At 36.4% G+C, this 24,819-nt stretch overlaps 1 protein-coding gene across 4 annotated transcripts in view; it reads left to right on the forward strand.

The window, feature by feature from the left end:
- WWOX (WW domain containing oxidoreductase) overlaps positions 1–24,819 on the forward strand; it is a 1,215,541-nt gene that overhangs the window by 406,162 nt on the left and 784,560 nt on the right. For 3 of the 4 annotated variants that reach the window (XM_078149467.1, XM_020964860.2, XM_020964866.2), the window contains exons 7-8: positions 11,703–11,888; positions 18,157–18,421. In XM_078149467.1, the coding sequence (XP_078005593.1) occupies positions 11,703–11,888; positions 18,157–18,421 (451 nt within the window). Of the gene's footprint in view, positions 1–11,702; positions 11,889–18,156; positions 18,422–20,451; positions 20,492–24,819 lie in introns of all 4 variants that reach the window. The other variant, XM_078149468.1, reaches the window with a different exon arrangement.

A 24,819-nucleotide genomic window follows, 5' to 3' on the forward strand; every position in this document is an offset into this window, starting at 1 on the left:
TGGGCTGTTTTGAGAATAAAGTTAGATAATATTTGTAAAGTATGTGGAAACCTTAAACTATTACTGTTGTTATTATTGTTGTTATAATAATAATAATTATTAATATTCATATCATGCCATATGAGGATCAGTTAAAGGCATTGGGAATGGGTCTGGAGAACAGAAGACTTAAGAGGAACCTGATAACCATCTTAAAGTATTTGGAAGATTATCATGTAGAAGAGGGTTCAAACTTGTTTTATCTTTACCCCTCACTTTTAGAAACCAGAACAGTGATTTAAAGTTATAGAAAGGGACATGTCAGCTCAATGTTAGGTTGAACATTCTAACAGTTAGAACTGTACAGAATTGAAATGGATTGCCTTGGGAGGTAGTGAGTTCCTTGTAGGCAGCTGAGTGGCTCAGTGGATAGAGTGCTGACCTGAAGTCAGGGATACCTGAGTTCCACTTCAGCCTCAGATTCTTACTAGCTTTGTGACCCTGGGCAAATCACTTAATTTCTGTTTGCCTTAATCCACTGGAGGAGGAAATAGCAAACCACTCCACTGTCTTTGCCTAAGAAAACTCCATCGTCCATGCAGTCACAAAGAGTCAGAAATGACAGAACAACAAAAACGAGTTCCTCATAATTAGAAACTTTTAAGTCAAGATTGGGTAATAGTTCGTCAAGATTGCTTTGGTGAGGATTTTTACTTCAGCTGGAGTTGAATTAATTACCTTCTAAAGACCCCTTCAATTCTCTGATTTTCTTTCTAATTCTGTGAAAACACCAGCCACCATATCAGCCTGTGCCATCATGCATCTTGAAAAGCCTGTCATTGCATTCTGAGGTATTTTCAGATTGTTGCACTGACTCTGTGAGACAGTGTGCCCTTGGTGACTAAAATGTGCTTCCATTGAGCAGCTGTTCCTTCGCTCGTGAGACATTTGTTGGCATCTACAGAGCTGTTCCTAGAGGAGGGCCATCCACCTTCCCAAACGTTATCATCATTAGAACCACATTGGGTCATCTCAGCAGAGACAGTATAGAAAGAAGGGATATGAGCCATATTTGCCATAATTTTTTTGTTTTCTTTCTTACTAAAGGGGCATTATTAATGAACCTTGTTAATTCAGTGCTTTCCTGTTGTGCAAAATTACAGCAAAGGACTATATATTCAAGAGAGTAAAAAAAATCAGGAAACACTGAAATCAAATAAAATATTAATACAGTATCTTAATTTTAAAGTTAGTTGTTTTCACAAAAAAACTTAACATTAAACATCAATATAAGCACATAGACTTGCTTAGTAATTACTCAGATTAACTTAATTTTAATACATAAAGTATCACAACACTTTCTACTTCCCTCTTCTAAGTCCCCATCCGAATTCTTGTTCTATTCATTTTCATTCACTTTTTCTCTTATGATCATGGTTATTATGTATTCCTTTCTTTTAGTTCCACTTTTTAAAAAAAAATTACGTTATTTCATAAAGTTCCTTCAAATTTTCTTTATTTTTATTGTTCATTTTATTTATTTTAGAGTACTCCATTATATCAATGTACCACAATTTACTTAGCCATTCTGTTGTTGAACAGTCCAGGTGCTTCTAGGTTTTTTGTTTGTTTTTGGTTTTGTTTTGTTTTGCAGTTATATATAATGCAGCTATGAAAATTTTTAGACAGATTTTTTTTAGCTACAGTGTCATGCTATATTCCTAATACTAGAATTATTGAGGCAAAGGATATGGATATTTTGGCAAGTTTTACTATATATTGCCAGCCTCTTCTATAGTCGTTTACAAGCTACAAAGATTCTGTGAGTTCTTAATTCTACCAGCAATGGTTGTGTTTATGTGTTACATTCATAATAGTTAATTATTTAATTTAATTTAAATATTTGTTTAAAATTAATAATTTAAAATAAATTTTATAAATTATAATAATTGTTGTAGAATGATATAGTCATAAGATACTAGTCCTATGTTCAGAAAATCTGAGTTTCAGTTCCAACTTCTCTCCTTATTAGCTGTGTGACTTTAGGCAAGTCATTTTAACTGTCAGAGCTTTACTTTCCACTGTAAAATGGAAATGGTAATGTTAACACTATGTAGTTCATATGGTTGTTGTAAGTAAAGTACTATGGAAATTGAGTTTTTATTATCCTTATTTATTTTTATTACATCATCTTGAGTATTTGCCCAGTAACGGATTTATTAGATCTAAGGATATGATTACTTTATGATTTTTGTGGTATCCTGACCTCCAAAAAAGATTCTAGCAGTTTTTGATGTCAGAAGTGATGTCTAATGTATCTGCGGATATAGAAACTCCACATTATGGTGTTTTAACTTTTAGTTATTTTTGCTAATTTGATGTGTGGGAAGTAATATTTCAAAGTAATTTAAATTTACTTTTCTCTTTTTATCAGAAAAAAATAGGGAGGAAATAGAAAACCAAAATGACTAACAGTGAATGGCTAAATATACTATGTTTAATACTATGTTGGTGTATGTATGTGTGTGTGTATGTATATGTGTATGTATATATATACATATATACATATACATGTATATGTATATATGTATGTATGTATGTATATACATTTATTCTTCATTTCTTCTTGGAGAAGGAAATGGCAAGCTACCTCAGCATCTTTGCCAAGAAAACCCCAAATGAGGTCATGAAGAGTTGGATATAACTGAAAACAAACAAACAAAAACAATACATATACGTACATAATTATATTTGTCTATACATATATATGTATGTTTATAAAATACATACATGAACATCTTAATATTCATTTTACACACTTTGACCCATAAGTCTTCATTCCATCTACCAATTTTGTTGGCAAAAAATTGGGCAATATAAGCTTTAGTAATTTCCTTTATTTTCTTTTTTTTCTTGTGATTTCTATATTTTTGCTTTTTATATTGGTAGTTTTGTTTTTCTTTCTCTTTTAAAATTGATTTCTTATTTGATCAGTTCAAAAAACACCTAGTTTTATTTGGCAGTTCAACAGGGTGGATGTGTGGGTGTGGGGGGGCAGTGTTGGTGGCTTTCAAGTTGTTAATATTTGCTTTGATTTTTAAGGTTCGTTATTGACTTTTAATTAATAATAATTTTAATTTTATTGTAGTCAGTAAGGATGTGGTTAATAAATCCACATTTGTTGATGAAGTTTTTATGCCATGTCATATGTCCAGTTTTTGTATGTATTTTGTATAGTTAACAAATATTCTTTACTAATCCCACTTACTAATTATTAGAGTACTCTTATATAAATATTTCCTAAAATTCTCCTCAAGTCATTAATTTCTTTCTTGCTTATTTTTTTGTTGAATCTACCTAGTTCTGAAAGAGACATATTAAGGTTCCGACTTTTGTAATTTTTCTCCCTGTTTCTCTCTGTAAGTCAAATAACTTTTTGTTAAAGAACAGAGGTGCTATGCCATTTGATATGTCTGTGTGTGTAGACACACACACACTCGTATATGGACACATAACATATATACCTGTGTGTGTGTGTGTGTGTGTGTGAGAGAGAGAGAGAAGAGAGAGAGAGAGAGAGAGAGAGAGAGAGAGAGAGAGAGAGAGAGAGAGAGAGAGGGAGTGAGGGAGATTATTTTATTGTCTGTGGTGCCATTAAGCATAATGAATTTTCCCTTTTCATTTCTTTTAACTATGTCTACTTTAAGTTTCTATTTCTAAGCTTGTGATTGCTATCCATGCTTTTCTGAGTCCACCTGAAACATAATAAATTCTGTACCAACTTATTCTTTAAACTCTGTGTCAGTCTCTGTTTTTAAGTGTGTTTCTAATCCATCCTGCTATCCTTTTTTTATTTAATGGGAGAGTTGACCATTTACATTTACAGTTATGATGATTAATTTTTTATTTCCCTCTATCATATCCTCAGGTATTTTCTTCTCTTCACTTTAAAAAAGAGAATGTAATAAAAGAAAAGAAAGAATGTTATAAATATTAGTAAAGTATAGTTAAATGATCTGCTTCCACTCCACTGCTTCTTCTCTCTTGTCCTTCCCCTAAAGCCTATCACTTGCTCTTATTTTCTTTCCTTTTATTCCCACCTTTACAGTTTACTACCCAGTCTTGAAATTTATTTTGCTTGTATGATTCTTTTTCCAACTTAACCTCACCTAAAACTCCTCTCTTCTCTTTCCCTATTCCTGTTTCCTTATTGACCTTAAGGTATTATTAAACCAAACTCTTTATCAGTGTGAATGTGTGTATGTACGTATTTGTATTTATGGAACCTTTCTTTTTCTGATTCAGGTAATGTAAGATTTATTTGATTCCTGCTACTGCTTTTTCCATGCATGCATATTTTTTTTTCAAGTACCCCAATTATCTTACATAGCAAGTTTTATCCTTTCTTCCTTATTTTTATTCTAGTGTATTACTTTTCCCCTTCCTTTCCATTTCACTTTTAAGACTATCAAAATAGAACAAAACTACTCCCCCTTAGCCACTCCAGGCTTCTGTCATATTTAACCACCTCTTCATCATAATGACTACTTTACCTTGGTTACAATATTATAGGACCTGATCATCATCCATTTTGATATTTTTCCCTATGTCAATTCCTGATTTTCCTTGTAAATAGGTTTATTAAAAGGTTAGACTGGAACTGTTGCAACTATATGCCACATCTTATTTTTGTACTTATGTATTCATTTAGTATAGATTTTTATCTTTGTTCAGAAAAGTTGATGCTCTAACTGTACATATACAACTAATTTAGACATTACTTCTGTGTTTATAATCAGCAATTTTTTCTCTTATTAACCTATAGTCATTTCATTTTTGTGACTTGTTTGGAACTTACCATGTTTAGCACTTTCTAAGTTTCTTTTAAAATTTACAATTCACAGTATAAAAGCATATTTTTATATGAAGTCTATAAAGCTTTGTCTTGTTTTCCTTTTTAAACTTGAATAATATTTTCCAATTTTTCCCACCATTCTTCCATTATGCCAACTTTGCAATCAGTCAGTCATTCAATAAGTTTTTAAAGTCCCCAATATATGGTAGGCATTGTTAAGTGCTCGGCACACAAAGACATAGATGAAGCATTCTTGTCCTCAAGGAGCTTGTATTTTATTCAGGGACTATATATCCACATGTAAATATATACAAAATGCAAAATTAATGTGTGTAAAACATGTACAAAGTAAATTAATGGTAATTTCGCGTGGGGATAGCAGCTAAGGAGGTTAGGAAAAGTATGATTGTTTCAGAGATAAGCCCCCAAATTGACTATAGTGTAGAAAGGATGCAACCCACCTTCCTAGCCTCCAGTTGGTGGATCAGACCATTTCCCTTCATTGGGTCAAGATCTAACTTTGGAGAACAGTGGAGGTAATAAGGGTCTGAGTCAAGTTAATGATTGTGTAAATAGAGAGATAGAGACTGATCACAAGAGCTCTTTTGTTGGTAGAAAGGACAAGACTCAGCATCTGAATATGTACGTGGATGAGAGAGAATGAGGAATTGAGGATGATTTTGAGTTTGCAAATCTGCTTGGCTAGAAGGATGTTGGTGCCTTCAACAGAAATAGAAGAAAGAAGAAAATTGAGTTTTGGAGGAATGATAATGAAATTTGTTTTCAACATGCTGAGTTTGTTATATCTATGGGATATCCAGGTTGAGGTGTCCAATACTTATTTTGGGATGTGCGACTAGAACTCAGAATAGACACCAAGACTACATATGTAGATCCTTCATTTGTCCATGAAGAGATGAAAATCCAACCCATAGCATACTGATGAAGTCATTCCGAAAATATGTATATACAAGGAAGGCCTAGTATAGATCTTTGAGAAATATTTGTGGTTAGTGGGCAGGATATTGACAAGTGATCCAGTAAAGGTCTTTAAGAAGAATCAAACAGATAGGAAAATTGAGAAAGAGAGCTCTCCTAAAAACCCATTACTTTGAGAAGTGAGCATCAAGGTGGAAACTGATCTGCAGTCCTAGATGAGACAGAGGGATCTACAAAGATAGCCTCTAATGGAGGTCATTATATTGGACAATTGAGAGATAGCAAGTTACTTTAGAGAGAACAGTTTATTTCAGTTAAATGATAATGTTGGAAGTCAGATTGCAAAGGACTGAGAGAGAATCAAGAGGAGAAAAAGTGGAGGCAATGAATGTAGACAACTTTTTTTCTGGGAGTTTGTGAAAGAAAGGAGTGCTGTAGGAAGAGAGCTTCAAAGAATGGTAGGGTCAAATAAGTGGATTTTTTTTAAAGGCTAGGATATACCTGGCTATGTTTATAGATAGTAGGAAATGAATCAATAAATTAGGAGAGACTTAAGTTTACAGAGAGCAGATGATTGTGGGGGCAGTATACTAGAGGAAATGAGATGAGACGGGATCAATGGGAAAAAAAGAGCAGTTGCTCTTGACAGGAGGAGGCCATCTCTTCATTACAAAGAAAGGACAACTGAATGGGGGATGATGTCAAGGGGTTTCAAGGTTTAGAGTTGTGAAAAAGAGAGAGAATTCAAGACAAATGATCCCAGTTTTCTCAGTGAAACATGAGAAATGTGTTGTACTAAAGTATCTAAGTATAAAAGCATGTACTAAATCTGAAGAATTTTTTTTTATCAATTTCTCTGTAACTTCATCTTATATAACACATGTTGACACATCAGTATTTATTTCATAGTTGTCTTTTTTTTTTTTACACTCATCGTAAGCACTGCAAGGAGAAGAGATCAGGTGTTCCATGAAGTGTTTCTTGTTTCTTTTGTGCTTATGATGAAACCAACCCTGCTTGTCTTCTTTGTCTCTCAATAGAGAACCTCTGCAAATCTTCCATTTCATTGCATATTCTTTACCTTTTATGTTTTAACTTATAGGCAGAATTTCAGTGTTGACATGATTCAGTTCCTCCAGCTGTGTGTCAACATGTTGATTTTGGGGGCAAATATTGTACCTTTAGAATATTAATAGTTATCACTCTTAATATACTCCCTTTTCTTTGCCACAGTTATTGCAAAAATATAAGGAAATTGCAGAGGGTCAGTGGTTAATTTATATTTTTCTTTATTTCATAGATCGTCATGGCCTAATAATTCATTATTTGATGGTAAACCTCTTTGTATTTAGCTAAGCTGGGTCTTGCACGGCCCAATGGGTCCATTGCCAAGACCTCACTAGAAATTTTATCAGCACTGTAGAGAACCTGTCACATTTTATACTCTGCTAGCGTAGTGTTGAAGAACACAGGGTTATCTCTCTGCCATAATGGGGTATTGAAGTAGGGTATTTATGAAGGTGAAAAATTGTAAATATTTTATAAATAAAGATACCTGAAAATATTTTTGTAATGGAATGTGAATTGCGTGTAGTAGAACAGGAACAAGGATTGTCCATGCAGAGGCAATGATGACATAAAAAGAAAACATTAGATGCACAAATACTGAGGAGGTGAAAGAGAGAATGAAATAAGTGACTTTGGGAAAGTCACTGACTCTCTGGCCCTTAGTATTGTCATATATAAAACAAAGAAGTTGAAATTAACTATCTCTAAAGGCCTTTCCAGCTCTCAACTTAATGATCTTCAGACACAGATAGTCAAAGGCACTAAGAAATAAGCTGTTACAGATATAGAAATATATGTTTAATTGTTGTTTTTAATTGTTGTTTAAAGTAAAGTACTTGATAAATTATTTTAAAAACTGAAGGCCAGGGGACAGAATGCTAATAAATCATGAAAATATGCTGATTAATGGCATTTGATTTGAAATGATATTATTTTTATGTTCAGCTTGCCTTTGTAGTTTGAAATCCCTTTTGATATTTTGTAAATATTCATCATCCTCAAGCCTTTGGAATTGTGATGGCTTTTAGTAAAAAAAACTTACCAAAAGCACTATTAGAATAATAAAATCCTCATTAAAATGAGGCAAAAGTATAAGCCAATTAAGTGGCATCACAATTAAAATAAGGCAGGCATTATACAATTTCCTATTCTTGTCTCCTGTTTTTAATGGATGAGGGCGACAGCTTTTAGGTAGAGGGAGCATATTTTGCCTTTGGGGTTATACAATTAACATTAATGGTGGATATAAGAATTTGGAAAGAAAGGAGAGACTCCAGGGTCATCTAGGGCTTTCTGTCGCTTGGCTCTGGTCTCTTTCATCAGGTTATTTTGTTTCAAGCCCCATGTGTTGGGCCAGAATGACAGGTAACAGTCAGAGACATTATTGTTTTCTCTGTAGGGCTTTATTTTCCCCCCCATACTTCTGTTAAAGCCATTTCTAAGTGAGCACTGCAGGAATCAACTTCTAAGATTATTCTTTTCGACCAATCAACAAACGTTTTTTAAAATGCTTGCTACCTGCCAAGTGATGTGTGCTAAACCTGTTGGGAATACAGAGAAAGACAAACAATCCCTGCCCTTTAGGAGCTTACATTATAATGGGGAAGACAACATGTAAATAAATACATAGACAATATGTACAAGATATATGCAAGATGACCTTAGTGGGTAAGGCTCTAGAATCTGTGGACTGGGGTGGGGGGGGCAGGGTGGTGATGAGGGGGAGGGTTAGGAAAGCCTCCTGAGTCTTTGGTGTCTTGAAGGAAGTCATGAGGCAGAGAGGGAAAGAAAGAACATTCTTCCCATGGCACAGGAAACAACTAAACAGGCCAATCTAACCAAAACTGAGAGTGAGTAAAAGAGAACAACATAAAATAACATAGCAAGAGTGAAAAATCATATTGCATAGAAAAGCACAGAAAAGAAAAACACCAAAAAAACCCATATAAGCAACAGTTTTATTGTACTCACTCTTCTCTTATTTTTCAAGTTTATTTACATGTTCCTGCTTTTCTAGAATATGAACTCCTAGCTACAAATAGATTATGTCTACATCGCTGTTAGCACAATCAGAGGGTTCAGGCAATTGAACTATGAGAGCAAAAAGGTAGTAACTTCTGTCCAAATTCCTACTGAGAGCCTTAACCACTCCTACTCTGATTCTGCCTCTAGGCATCTTCTGAGAGCTGGGAGAGCTCAGGAAGCTCTTTGAACTGGCATTAACTCCACTGACCCTTCTAAATGATTGCATTGACAGAAGGTAGACCCAGAGAGTTAGGCAAGCGCTTTTTTTTTTGGTGCCCTAGCTGTACAATTCTAGAGAAATTGCAATATTTAAGTAGCTTTTCCACCGTGACGATATTTGTATCATCTAGTGTCTATGGGAACATTTTGTGTATCAATTTCCTGTCCTATCAGCTGCCTGAGAATATAGGTACTGAGACTGCACCAGAGAAGTAGATGGTGATGACTGTTTTGAGATCCTGTAGACAGATGCATCCATGAGTGCCTTCTGAGCTCTTCTCTGTTTTCTGAGGTGGGCCCATTTCAGAAGACCCTGACACTCAAATTTTCCCAGTTTTTCTACTGCCCTCTTTCTTCTGTAATTTCTCAGTAATAGCACACATATTATATGCAGATCTGACTGTGATCTTGTTTTATGGGCCCGTTTACCCATTCTCTATTGCTTTTAATCGCTCTCTAAGCTCTGGCTCCCAATGTTCTATCTTCTCCTCCTTTCTCCCCAATGACACGCACTGTCTACACTCATATAGAGACAATTGTGTCATTCAGATGTAGCATCATTTGAGATAGCATCATTTGAGACCTCTCTCATTCATCTAAAAATGCTTTTTATGTTCCATGAGGAGAACACTAAAATCCAACTTACATACTATCTTATTGGCTACCTAAGGTTCTCTCTAGGGATAAATCTACCTCATTTGAGAGTCTATAGCCTAGCAGCTTATTTTTGTGCATCTAAACCCCAAACTACCCACTCACTACTTGCATAGATTCAAAGCTTCCATGTCATCACATCACTCTTTGGTTACACATTCTTTCCTCTATCACTCTCATTCTCAAAACCATCCCTCCCTGATCTCTATTCCCTCCCTGATTCTTGACTCAATCAGTCACAAATACCCAAGGGCTGATTTTTCGTAGCTCTTCCTATTTCACCAATTACCATAGTCAGGATAACATCATTAAGGCAGCTGTAAGCCCTCTTATATTCAGGGACACAATCTACCCTATTACATCCTGTCCCCCAATTTTCATGTCATTTGGCTTATCAGACAATACTCAAATCACTTGGTTCCCAATTATCTGAGCTGATTGAGCCCACAAGCATTAATTCCCCCAATATTAGTCCCCCGACAATCACATTGTATATTGAGTGTATATAAACATTCCACTGGCACTTTCTCCTGTAATATTATTTTGTCGATGTAGAACTACACAGAACCAGTTAGTAACATTAGTTTGGATAAGCTTATCTTTATAAGTTTATACCAGTTCCTTATTTACTTTCCCTTTTAATGGTACCATATTTGAAGAATTTGAAGAAGACTTTGAAGAATATTCAAAATCATTTCCATTTTAAGTCTGTAGGAAGGTGTTATTTTTAAAAAAAAGCAGATTAAGCCTTAGGAGACAGTTTCAACACAACCCACGTATCCTCATGGCCATGAGATTTGCATTTTGAATGAGTAACTTTTTTATTCCCTTTAAACATCTGAAAGTTTGAATCTTTGGTGCCCGGAAAAGACATAGTATTTCAACAGATGTATAAGAAGTTTCCATAAAAACAAATACTGTAACAAAGGAAAGAATGAGAAGACTATCCGTTAATTACATAGGAAACATCTAAATATCTGTTTCACTTTTTTTTTGCACATATTACCTAAATTCTAGAATGCTTTACTATGTTAATGTAGATTTTAACCTAATCTTTAAAAATAAATCCCTAGAGGACAAGACACCTTCTCCTTATTTGAAAGTGTACCACATGAGGTCTTTAAACCATGTAACTTATCTATTAGGACGTAGAAAAGGTTCTTCTTCAAATAAGGGATGAACTAGATGGCCTCTGAAGTCGTCTTCATCCCTGAGAGTCTGTAATTTCATGAAATTCTTGCTTTAGTTGTGAGTTAAACTAAATGGCTGCTGAGGTAGCTTTTGATTCAGAGACTCCTTCTCCCTGCATATGATTTTCAGTAAAATTGTAATCATTTTAAAATTAAATCTTGTTGATATCTTTTTTTTCTATCACCTACATTTTCCAATGCATCTTTCTTCCCTTCCTTCCCCGGAGATCACTTTAATCAAAGGAGAGAGAGAGAGACAGAGAGACAGAGAGAGAGAGAGAGAGAGAGAGAGAGAGAGAGAGAGAGAGAGAGAGAGAGAGAGAGAGAGAGAGAGAGAGAGGCAGGGGGGAGGGGGAGAGAAAGAGAGGGAGGGGAAGGGGGAGGGAAGGAGAGGGAGAGAGGGAGGGGAGGGAGGGGGAGAGGGAAGGGGGGTCAGGCGGGGGAGGGAGAGGGAGAGAGAAAGAGAGGGAGAGGGAAAGAGGGAGGGAGAGAGGGAGGAAGAGGGAAAGAGAGGGAGAAATTGGTAGAGGAAGTTCTCTAAACATTGAAATCACAGGTCCAGTATCTATCATTGTCTTTTGTAAGTGCCATCATTCTTGGCACCACTTCTTTGTGTGATCTGGTGCTTAAGAATTCACCCCCTTTCTATAGCTATAAGAGATAATGGTAGTTACAAAATAAATGATCCATTTAACCAATTCAAAGACAAATACTCAGGTGTACCTCTTCTCCACACTCCCAACATCAGCAGTGTCAATACTCTTATCTTTCAGGTTTCTGCATGTGTTGGTCTGCAATGCTGCTGTCTATGCCCTGCCCTGGAGCCTCACAAAAGACCATCTCGAGACCACCTTCCAGGTGAATCACCTGGGACATTTTTACCTTGTCCAGCTCCTTCAGGACGTGTTGTGTCGCTCGGCCCCAGCTCGCGTCGTTGTTGTCTCTTCAGAATCTCATAGGTAGGTTTTGTTTAGTCCTTTGTTCACTTTCACCCCTATTTGAATTGACAAACACTGTGTACTTTTTGTTCCACACAGTAGAGTTTTCCTTAGCTGTGAAAAGCATGTGCGGATGCCCAGATGTTCTTCAACTTCCTTGCTTCAACCAGAGCCTTAAATTTTTGTTCTGACTATTCTCCCTTGATGCTGATTGAAATCGTGCATGACTTATTAGATACATGCATTTCCAGCGTAGTTGGGCCTGTCATGTCTTCTGCTACATGGGAATCACCTCTAGGACCCAGGTTCACTTTTGCACAATGATGAGATGAGGCATTAGATACAATTTTTAGTGGACCTTAATTTATTGATCTTCAGTTGACATTTCAATTTTTTTTCTTCCCATTTTGCCTTGGCCAGTGTTTGTAGGAATTCAGATTTTTTTGTTTGTTTGGGTTTTTTTTTTTGCTACATTTCAGGTCCCTCATTGATTTTGTTTAGAGATGGAATAATAATTGACTAAATCTGAATGGCATGACCTTTATTGATTTGTCATTCAACAACTTCAACATCCTACCAAGAAGAATGTGCAGTTATTCTAGCAGGAGAAACAATGCAATTAAATACTGCTAGATGAAATCCAATTGTTTTATAATGAGAAATTAGGGAATTCAATGCAGACATTAGCTGTGTAATTGTAGAAAGGGAAGTACTGTAGTTAGAACATTTTAGAAATCTGGCCATGCCTCTTTTGGTTAAAATTTCAATTAAAACATCAGATGGCATTTCTTTCCTATTACCATTAGGAGAATATACAGTGAACTAAAAAAGGCGCTTGAAAATTTCATCATTATTTCAACATGTTTGTTTCTTGGATTGCATAAACCCCTCTATTTGTCTAAAGTCATTCATACTGACAAAAGAGTTAACAGGTGAAGTTCAATTTAATAAATATTTGGGAAAGTTCTGTTTCACATTTTCCCAGTGGCTAAGAGCTTTTACCTTCAGTAGAGCAACTGGAGGAAAAATTGTTCCAGTTCTCTCTCTCCACCCCCCACCTCCTTCTTTCTTAAGTCCTGAAATGTTTTAGTGACCCAGAATGGAGCTTATTTTTTTAATCATGTTTCCATAAAATGTAACCCTTGGGACTTGGAAGAGAGAGACCAGCCAAGGGTTAGACTGAAACCTTTATCACTTCCAAACACAGGGGCTTAGGGTATAAATGACACATTGCAGCTAGATTTACTTTTGCCATTTAAAATTTATGACGGCTGAAATGAAAGAAGTGGGAGAAAATGCTGGTAATAATCCTCCCTCGTGTTAAAAGACATGAAACATCTAATAATTAGGTGGTAACAAAATCTGTACATCCTTATCTTTGTGAATCACACCAGGTTTGTTAGAGAAAGTAGAATAGCCTTGCTCCAAAATGAGGGAGGCTACTGTGGGGCAGGCCAGATAGCTCTGGAAATAAATCTGCCAACTCCAATCACTTGCCAGATGTGGAGGGCACAATGGGATATGTTTAAATGAGCTGTTATTTAATGGGAGATTATGTTGAATTGTCAGCTCCTTGCTTCCCTTTGTAAATTTGTATCTCAAATGGTATTTCACACATCTTTGTTCTTTTCTTAACTCTAACATATCTCTTTCTTTCCTACCTTAGAGATCCAAATCTTAATTTCTTACAGCTGAGTAACTTGGAGAATTATCCTTGGTTTACAAATTAGCTCAGCTAGTATTTGTAGAAGGAATATGTGGCCAGAAGCACCTCCATAAAATAATTGATATTAATTAACTTTTTTGATTTCTGTTTTCCCCTATTCCTGTATACCAGTGTGCTTAGCATTGCCCTGATCCATGGCCTTTGGTAATGATGTCATTATTATAATATAATCTCAGGAGTTTACATCTCTGCAATGCTTTGGGGTTTTACTTGTAAGTTAGGAAGTGTTAGTATTCTTACCCTCATTTTAAGGATGGAGGATCTGAAGCTCAGAATGTTGTGGTCACTTGTCATAGTCCTAGAGTGTTTACAGCTAAAGTACCAAGCTAAAACTTCAACTTATGATTCTTAGGCCAGAGCTTTTTGTGAGGCATTATAATTAAATGCCATCATGATATCACAAACTTGGTTGCAACTGTGCTTAGCTGATTGTCCATTTATAGCATTTGTGACATTGTTCCTAGGACAAAGTCTTCAGTAGCATCATTTTGAGTAATATTTTGACAATTGCTCAGTTAAGGTCATTAGGCTAAATATTCATTCCCTTTGGAAAAAAAAAAGTTAATCTATTAAATTCTCTCTCTCTCTCTCTCTCTCTCTTTCTCTCTCTCTGTCTCTCTCTGTCTCTGTCTCTCTCTCCCTTTCTTTCTCTCCCTTTCTCCTCCTTTCCCCTCCCCTTCCCTCTCCCCACTTCTCCAGCTATCAAGAACAAGTACATACACTGAATCTGATTCTGTGAAAGTACTTATTCAAGGACTTAAGACTCAGAGCCTTAAACCATGTTGTAAAATGGAAGTGTTGATATCTAATTACCTATATAAACCTTGGCTGAATCTCTTCGTTGGAGTCAAGACCCCCTGTTAGGGGAAAAATAAAGTCCTATGTTTGCAGAAAATATTATACTCGATTGCCCCAAGGCAAAATATTTATTAGCCTTCCCAAGTTGTTCACTATATTTTAGTGACTTCTCAGGAATCAGTGCAATGAATTGAGTTTCTGAATATCTTAAGGACTTTGTATTTCAATGAGAAGCTTACTTCCTTGTGAAAAATTTTTAGATAACAAAATAGAATAGAAAATAGCCCTGGCTGAAAATTCGCGTGACAGCTAGCTGCAGCTGTGTTAAGAAACACACACACGCACGCGCGCGCGCACACACACACACACACACACACACACAGAATTTGGAGACAAATTTAGCACTGTCACTTGAATAGACTTGCTTTTGTTCACCTGGGATCCAACCCAGTTATTTATTCTGGTGCTTAGAAGGCTATGATGACAAAAGGAATGTTGTACATAAGACAAATCGAAATAAGATAGTATCTTGTCTAAAATCAGATTTAAACAGTTACTCAAGAATCAGAGGCCTTTGCCTGACCCTCTGGGTTACAGGCTAGAATTATTGAAATTCGATAGGCATTTTTTAAAATCAGGTCAAGAGATGCAGATACCATAAAGTTCTTGCTTAGTTGCTCCATCAAAGTTAACCATACTGTTTTTGGAGAAGCCTGATTTATCTTGCAGACATGGAAAAGCTTCTTCTCCTCCTTTTTTTCATCCTACTCCAGCTTAAATTCTAACAGGAAGCAGAAAGGGGTGGGAGTATTCTACATGAGCGGCATAGTAGAGAAAATCCTGGAGTGCAGCAGCCTCTAGAGGAATTAGGACATGTCAGAACTAGGCACCTCCTTCAGTGGAAGTCTTGGCAGCGTCTATCCAATCAGAGAGAGGTGTACTTCTGAGGGCTAGATTCTAGGGCTGAAATGATTTTCCATGATGGAGAATCTGTAATCATACAAGAGCAAATATCAGAGGCCATGAAGCCAGTCTCTTGATCCTAAGTTTGGAATATTTTCCACTATACCACATTACACCTTATTTGAAGGTTGTCATACATATTGATATTTGAAGGTAAAGGGTCATAGTATATGGAGCTGGAAAGACATCATCTAGTCCAGTGATATCTGTTTTTTAGTTGAGGAAATGGTTAAGAGTATAAGTGACTTACCCAAAGTTACAGTAGTAAGAGATCAGTAGGTCATAAATAAGAGAACTGCTCATAAGATAAGAGGAATGAACTTGAGCATACTGATAGCTAGAGAGGCATTTGTCAGCTTGTACTTCTATTACCTTCAGCTTAGGATCAATTGGACGAGGCCTAGATCGGGTGAATCATGTTTTGTTATGGCATTTAACTTTTATTTCCATATCAGGGAGCAGGAAGGGTTTTTATCATCTTCACAGAATTTACATATCACTGTCCTATTTACCCAATAAAGTGAAGGGTTTAAGTTGTGCTTAGAGTGCAAAGTAATGAAATTTGTCTGAAGTCAGAAGAGATTAGGAAATGCATTGCCCTGTGGAGAACTTGGAGACTTATAAAATAATGGTTGATTTTGCAATTTTGTGTTTGGATCGCCTTAGCATTAACCCCTTAATGCAAAGCCAATAGTTAAGTTGGAAGACTGCAAAACATTATTTGTTATAGTCTCAGAACCCTTTACTAGCACTATAGAAATCTAGTTTTGATCCCTAGTTCTTGCCACTAACTTTGTGACTTTGGTTGAATCACTTACTGTGGCTGCCAGGTTATTTCATAGCATAGGAGATTTCTTGAACTGGGTTCTATAAAATGCTTGTTTTGATCTTCAAATAAACTTACTCTTCATCTGCCATAATTTGGCATCTTCATCTCCAAAAATGCCTGTGTCCCAGGAAAATAATATTTTATCATATTCATTTTATCTTTTGTTTTGGATTTCAGGAACAATGCTCTATAAAACACTTGGGCATAAAGTGAAAATGTTCTTACTGTGCTATGCAAAGGCAAATTTAATTTTATGAAGCCAAATTGGAAGGAGCTCTTACTTAACAGAGCCTAGACCATCCCAGAAATTCCTTTTGTTAGTGTAAATTTCTTTAAGACCTTCTGTACTTTGTTGTTATTAAAAGGGGGGGATGGAGAAAAGAAACAAACAGCTGGTGTTTAATGACTCTGTCAGACCCAATTATAAAACATCAACTAGTTACTTTGATTTGTGTCCCATCCTGCCATGGGGGTACTTAAGAACATTATACTCTGCCAGAACTCATTTGGGCTTTGTTTACATTTATCTTTTAAATGCATAAGACTATTGATGGCAAGTTACCAAGGGTCTAACCCCTTTATAATCATTAATTTTTAATCTCCAAAAGAGTCTACAAGGCAGCAAGACTCATCTCTATTTACTTGGATGCTCAAACTAAAATATACAGTGCTGTAGTCCTGGATAAAATAATCCAAAGTAACCCAGTCAAAGGTTGGGAATGTGATATCTTTCTCCTTCCAAAACTGCACTCATTTAATATTCTTTTTCATTTAATTTAATTATCCTTGAACTTCTTGTTCGTTGTTTGAAAAAAAATTCCCCTTGACATATTAAAGATGGTTATATATACAAATGATCAGTTATGAGGAATCTGTCAGATCTTTGGATGTGATTGGGTTGGGTTTTTCGTTTAAATTATTTTAGGGGAGATTCAGGTTTGGGCTTTTTTTTTATCATAGAGTAATAATGGTTCCAATCCCTTCACAACATTACAATTTACAAAGTTTATCTCACAATTCTGTGAGCTTATTGTATAATGCTGTGGAAAGAATCCCAGGTTCAAAGTTGGAGGACCCAAGTTTGAATCTAGACTGATACTTTCTGTCTTTGGGACCTTGGGCTAATCATGTAATTTTTCTAGGCCTCTGTTTTTGGGCCTCATCATCTGATGATCTTTAAGGTCTCTTCTGGCTCTAAATCCTAGTTTCTCTGAAAAGAAGGCATGGCTAGTAGTGCTATTTCATTTTTAAGAGGAGGCAAATGAACCTCAGAGAGATGAATTGATTTGCTCTTAATAGAGTAGCTGGTAAATGAAAAAATTAGGACTACAGCCTATGTCTTTTGCAGGAGTGTGCTAGTAAATATTTAACAACCAACTATCTGAAAATTCACAACACACTTTTAAATTTAATTGGTATTATTAACATTTTCTCATTGATTTTCTTAATTCTAGACAATCAACTATACAATAAATCAAGTCCTTTAGTGTTTGCTAATTTCTAAAATATAAATGCTCATAATGAAAATTCAGCAGTGTCTCCCTCGCCACCACCTTCCCCAAGCCAGGCTGAGCTTCTACCAGCAGACCCTTGGTTTTGTCTCTAACTTCTTCCCATATCATGGTTTGGTGTAATCTTTTAGCTCTTCCTGTTACACCATGATACTTTTCCATCCATCTGAATAATTTTTATTTCATTTTAATTTTTATGATATGTTTTCAGACACAATAAGGCTTTTCTTTAAAAAAAAAAGTTCCCTTCCCTTAAAGTACATTTCCCCAAAAGAATTAAATACAACCATCTGATCTCATGATTGAGACTGGGAACATACGTATCACTTTGACTTTTGTAGTTGACTAGTCCATACATGTATTTTAACACGTGTTTTAAATAGCCTATGCTGCTTCTATCAAAATAAAATCATAAGGAAGTCAGTCTTGTTTGTTGTTTAAGTTATCTTTCCTGTTTTTTAGGTTTACTGATATTAATGATTCCTCAGGCAAACTTGATTTGAGCCTGCTTTCTCCATCTAAGGAAGAGTACTGGGCCATGCTGGCATACAACCGTTCCAAGCTCTGCAATATACTATTCTCTAATGAGCTTCACTGCCGCTTGTCTCCCCATGGAGTCACGTCTAATGCTGTGCATCCTGGAAATATGATGTACTCATCCATTCATCACAACTGGTGGGTGTATACCCTGCTCTTTACCTTGGCCCGGCCTTTCACCAAATCCATGGTAAGTGACCAATTTGTGTAGTGCCATACATCATCAGTTTTAACATCATGGTCTGTGAAGCAAGAGAAATCCTGATGGGTGTATTTTCATTGACCTTTTGCATCTCTTAATGATAAGCATAACTTTAATAGTAATCAAACTGTCAGGTATATGACTGCAATATGATAGGATCTGGGAACATATTTAGATATATTTCATTTTAAACCTATCATTCTAAGGCCTTGTTAAAATGTTGGCTTGCAATATATGGGCTTTAAATTTGGGAGAAGTATAGCTGGACATTTTGATGGAAATTATATAATATTCCTCTTTAATTGATATATAGCTTACTCAAACATGCTACAAATCTGATTTGATGCACAGGACACTTGATAACTTTGTGTTTTGTGTTGAGATAAAAGGCATAGACTTTCTTTGACTGTCAAAATCTCAAAATATTTGCTTTTCTAAATTCTTCTTTTAAGGGGCATAAACCTTTCCTAGAGAATTCTTCATTGGCCAGAAAGGTATTTTGCTTAATAGGCGTGCCATACATGAATCGTTTGACTGAATAGTACGTGTTCAGCAATATTCACAGATAGGTTGTACATAGATTGTTGCAGATAATTGACAATAGAGTAATACAGACATTTTTCCCTTTAACATTTTATTGAGATGTTTTGCATTCCTAGAGAAATATGTAACATTCAGGTATTTGTTTATAATTGCACAGAGCACATGTTTTTATCAACTGGTGGAACTGACTCTTTTGTGAGTTTCACAACTAAATGTACCTTGAGTAATTTTTCCTGACCATTTTTCCTCTTATTAGTAATAGAAAGAAAATCATTGCATGTTACTGTTTTCTTGGCACATACACTGTCTTGCTATGAGGTGAATCCTCCTTTTTTAAAAGCTGGATTTATGGACAATATATCTTGTGTATGCTTAGCAGAATTAAAAGATATACAGATATGGCCAGTTATTTTTTAAGTCTCATTTTCTAGGCTGTTTTAAGTTCTAAAAAATGGCAGAGGTAGCCTAAATATTGTAATTTTCACATGAATGAAGTTTGAGGGTTACCATAATCAAGGAAGGGATTTTAAAAATCATCTTTGTTGATTTTGATTGCCAGCATTTAAACATAGGTAGAACACTCTATTCTTAGTATCATAATATATTTCAGTTGTTCTGTATAATATGTTGCTATTGCATGTTTGGGGTAAATGATAAAAACGTATGTTAAAATTCCCTCTGCTATCATCTTCCTACATAGTAATCATATGCTGGAGCAACTTTCTTATAATATCTTAACTATAATAGCATTTTATATCCTGAATAACATAATTGTTGCAAAGGTGCATAGATTAAATTGGTGAGGTAACATTGGGAGAGGAGTAAGAAAGTTGATAAATCCTTTACCAGCCCTTAAAAAACCCTGCTTCTTCAATATATTCACTAGAATAGTCTGATAATAGAATAAATAGCGTTGCCAACCACATTTAAGCCTCAATTTTTAAGTGATCTTTTACTAAAGGTATAATAAGGGGATAGAAGCAGTAAAAAAAAAAATGAATAAACATCAAAAAACCAACAGCAGACAAAACAAACAAAACAAACAAACACAAAAACTCTCTGTCCAACACATTAACTAAAATTTGGGAAGCAGCAGACAAATATGTTGTTTTGAGAATTTCTGGATAATGAAGCTTTAGAACGAACAATCCATATTTAAATGAGAGAAGCATTTGCTTCATTAGCAGTGGGGGCATAGGAATGAATGAACACTACTTAAATAGATTGTATGGTTTCATCAGCATCGTAAGACTATTCAGGGGGTAGTCTGTGCCCATTCATTCTTTCTTCCATTCAGAAAGCACCTAGTATGTGTCAGGTACTACTCTGCTAGGCACTGTAGATACAAAGGAAAAGGAAAAAAACCATCTAATCATAATCTGTTTTCCTCCTACTTTTGTAAATATTTTGATTGTCGTATTTTTGGAGTGTACTGTAATGATAACAGAGTGTTTCTTTTTTTTTTTCTCTTTGAGATATATTTAGAAGTGAATATTTTAATATTTGGCTGCAAAGGTAATGTTCAACATTTTCCATCATTTTGTTATAAGAAATAGGATACCAAATGTTTGTGTCATGTTTTTACCATCACTACATAGCCCCTTTTCATTGTGTGCTTGTGTTTGGGTTCTCTTTCTTTAAGTTTATGCCATTTCACGTTTTTAATAAAAGGTAGAATTCCTACTCATAAATACAGTTCCTTCACTTGTGATGAGTGACAGACCTAACAGCAATGCCAGCAGCCCAAAAGGGTGGATTGGCATTAGGTAATGATCTGTGGCCCAGCACAAACTGTAGCCTTGGATTCACTTTCCCTTGACATGAGTGCTGCCACACTCCTTCCATTCCATTCCTAAGGTCAAGGGAATGCTAAACAGGATAGAATCCTGTGCTTGGGAACCTCGCCTCCGGTTATCAGGCTCAGCTCCCTCTCTTAAGTATTAAACAGCAGTATTCTAATATCAACCTTTTTTTTAATTTGCTGTGACTTGCTGTGACGAGGGTGATTTTAGTTACAGTAATTAGGTCACCCTTCATGGAGTCAGGCTATTTTAAGTGCCTCTTTAAGGAGTATTGTTGCAGATCAGTAATTTTACAATTGGATGTTCTCGTGCAACTTTATTAAATGTAATCTGTCTTTTAAATGTTGCTCTTTTACAGTTATATATTTCTAATTGTTGCTGTAAATGCATTATCACTTTGAAATTAATTACTTTTTCCATTGTGGCCTCCTGCAGTATAATAATCACTAATAAGAAACTTGTATGAATTAGTTCTAAATGTAGCGACCCCTACTGACTAATCAGTATTTTGGTTGACCTCCTGCACTTGTTATTAGTGAACATGATGACTCCAGCAGATACATTGCTGGAGTCAATATTTAAATATTTGTTGAATTTTCTTCCTTTTGATTAAAAATAGTATAATATGGACATTGTTATTTGGTTTGGAAGTTCCTTATTTTGTTGAATGTCCATTTCCTCCCCTGAAAGATTTTGCTCAGTTTCGCTGGGTAGTTGATCCTTGGTTGTAATCCAAGCCCCTTTGCCTTATGGAATATCATACTCCATGTCCTCTGCTCATTTAATGTAGAAGCTTCAAGGTGCTGCATAATCCTTACTGTAGTTCCATGATATTTAAATTATTTCTTTCTGGCTGTTTTGCAGTATTTTTCTTTGACCTGGTAATTTTGCAATTTGGTTACAATATTCATTGGCATTTTCAATTTGGGATCTCTTTCAGGAGGTAATCAATAGATTCATTCGATGACTATTTTACCCTTTGGTTCTAGGACCTCAGGGCAGTTTTTCTTGATGATTTCCTGAAAGATGCTATCCAGGCTCTTTTTTTGCATCATGGTTTTTAGGTAAACCAATAATTTTTAAATTGTATCTCCTGGATCTGTTTTCCAGGTCAGTGGTTTTGCCAGTGAGGCATTTTATGTTTTCTGTTTTTTTCATTCTTTTGTTTCTGTTTGACTGTTTCTTGATCTCTCATAGAATCATTAGCTTCTACTTGCCCAATTCTAATGTTTAACAAATTGTTTTCTTCTTTTAGATTTTGTACCTCTTTTCCCATTCGGCCCATTTTAATTTTTAAGGAGTTCTCCTCGGTGAATTTTTGTGCCTCCTTTTCCATTTGGCCAATTCTACTTTTTAAGGAGTTATTTTCTTCAGGGTATTTTTTTTTTTCCATTTGGCCAATTGTATTTTTTAGGGACTTGGTTTTCTGCAGTTAATTTTTGTCCTTCCTTTTCCAAGCTATTGACTCTCTCTTGCATACCTCTCATTTCTTTTCCCAACTTTTCTTCTTGCTCTCTTATTTGACTTTCAAAATCCTTATTGAGCTCTTCTAAGAAGGCTTTTTGGGCTGGAGACCAGCTTATATTCCCCTTTGAGGTTTTAGATGTGGGTATATTGACAATGTGGTCCTTTTCTGAATTTATGCCTTGATCTTTCCTGTCTCTGTTATAAGAAGCTATGGTCATTGTCCATTTCTGCTTTTATGCTCATGGCATTTGCCTATTTCCTGACTTTTAATAAAAGTTGAGCTCTCCTGCTGGAGAGCAGGGAGCATTGACCCAAGCTTCTTGTGCTGGGGGGCTCCGGACCTGGTCACTGGCTTTGTGTGCTGGGGCCTCAGATGCTGGCAGTTGTAGGCTATAGGGCTCTGGCAGCTTACCTGGTGTGGGCTGGGGTCAGCAACCCTGGAGCTCTCGGGGTGGGGGTGGGCTGTCTGGTGCCTGGGGTATTCCTGCTCACTCACGCCTTGCACTTCTTTCTTTGACTCCTGCTCACCCGAGCCTTGCGCTCCTTTTTTTTTTTTGGCTGCTGGAGGAAGTCTGTCAGCCTGGAGCTTTGCCTCCTGGAGTTGAACTTCCTGGAATTGTGCTGAGGCACCAGGAGATTTGGCTGCTGGAGGACAACTTCACACGTGGTGGTTTTCTCAGCTGGTGTCTACTGATTCCCCTGCCTGTACTGAGGTACTCAGGGGGTCCTGGTGTTAGGGCTTGCCTGCTCCGCTACACTGGGGCTAAGGATGTCCCCCTGGTATGCTGAGGTGGGGCTTTCCGCCAGGTTGCCCCCAAAGCAAGGGGGGCCCTTCCCATTAATCCCCCAAGCTTCCTGGGTTGCAAGACTGCTGCACCCTGTCTTTCTGCTGGCTCAGCCATTCTGAGGGTTTTTCCTAGGGCAGTATTTTCTGGCCTTTCAGAGGTCAGTAAGGGAGGGTGAGAGTAACTTACTTCTTACTCCACCATCTTGGCTCCCAGAAGCAGAAGAAGTCTTCAACTGCCTTTTAACATTATTTTGTTTAGAAAATTATACAGAAGTGATTTGCATTTTGACTATAGAAAAGAACTCAGAGGTCATTATATCCCAAATGCTATCAAAAGCACAGATTTTCTTCTACAATATTCTGACATTTTAAGAAGCCTCTGCTTGAATAACTTTATTAAGAGGAAACTCATTTCTTCCTAAGGTAGTTCATTATAGTTTGATATGGTTCTAAACGTTTGGAAGTCCTTCCTTATACCGAACCCATAACTTTTGTTGTTGTTTACTCATTCAGCCACGTCCAATTCTTTGTGACCCTGTGTACCATACTGTCCAGGGAGTTTTCTTGACAAAGATACTAGCATGGTTTGCCATTTCCTTCTCTGTTGGATTAAGAAAAACAGAAGTTAAGTGACATTTGCACAGTCACAAAGCTAGTAAGTGTCTGAGGCTAGATTTGAATTCAGGTCTTCCTGACTCCAGGCCTAGAGCTCTATCCATTGAGCCACCTAGTTGCCTCCTATCTGCATAACTTTTACCTTACTCTTAATTCTATCCTCTGCGACCAGGCAGAATGAGTCTAATCCCTTTTTCATGTGATCATTGCCTTTTAGATACTTTAAGGCAACAATCTTAGTATTCTTTTCTTCAGTTTAAACATCTGGATTTCCTTCAATGGAGACCCACCTAATATAATTGTGAGGGCTCTCATCATTCTAGTCATGCTCCTCTAGATTCCTTATATCTTATCAGTGTCCTTCCAAAAATGTCATACTCAGAACTGAACCAGGTACTCCAGATGCTGCACGCGCTGGACAGGCACCAGTAAGTTTGCTATCTGTCTTGCTTTGTAGCCCGTGCTTCTGCTAAGTAGCCTGAGGGCTGTTTGGCCACTCCTTCTCAATCCCCCAACCCCCAGGACATGACATAGTTGTCAGTAGCATCTTTAAATAATATTTAATTCAATGTAATAAATGTTTACTAAGGTCCTACTATGTGCTAGCACTGTAGTAAGCTCTGGCAATAATTACAGATAAAGAAAAAAAAGGCACCCCCTGCCCTTAAGGAGCTGTGCATACCTTACTTTTGAAAGCCCCAGTATGAAGTGAAATTCAGGCATTTTTCATAAGCTTTCAGTACTGGTAAACGATGGGCTCTAATTCTGAGGGTGGTTAGTGGTATATAAAGGCTGATGCAGAGCATGATCACATGCTTGCTCTGGTATTTCATGCAACCAAATATTTTTGTTGGCGGGTAGAAGCAGAAAGAATAGCACGTGTTAGGCCAGCGAGAGCTTAGCAGATGTTTTAGGGAACTAAATTTTCAAATCCCTTTACATTAAAATCGGCTCGGGTTTGTAGAAGTTTGGAGACTATTGAGTTACATTTCCTGGAGCTGTGTAAAGCCAACCATTGTACTCAAGTTTTAACAGATGTGCTGCTTTTTTTTTTAATGGATGGGAATAAAACACTGATTCTGTTGCAGTCATAAATTATAACTAGAAAAGCAGAGACTGTCATTCTGTTAACCTTCAATGGACAAAACGGGATAATTTTGCCCTTGAATGAC

The sequence above is a fragment of the Phascolarctos cinereus genome, unplaced genomic scaffold, assembly GCF_003287225.1.
Source record: "Phascolarctos cinereus isolate Bilbo 61053 unplaced genomic scaffold, phaCin_HiC Scaffold_2;HRSCAF=192, whole genome shotgun sequence".
Lineage (NCBI taxonomy): Eukaryota > Metazoa > Chordata > Mammalia > Diprotodontia > Phascolarctidae > Phascolarctos > Phascolarctos cinereus.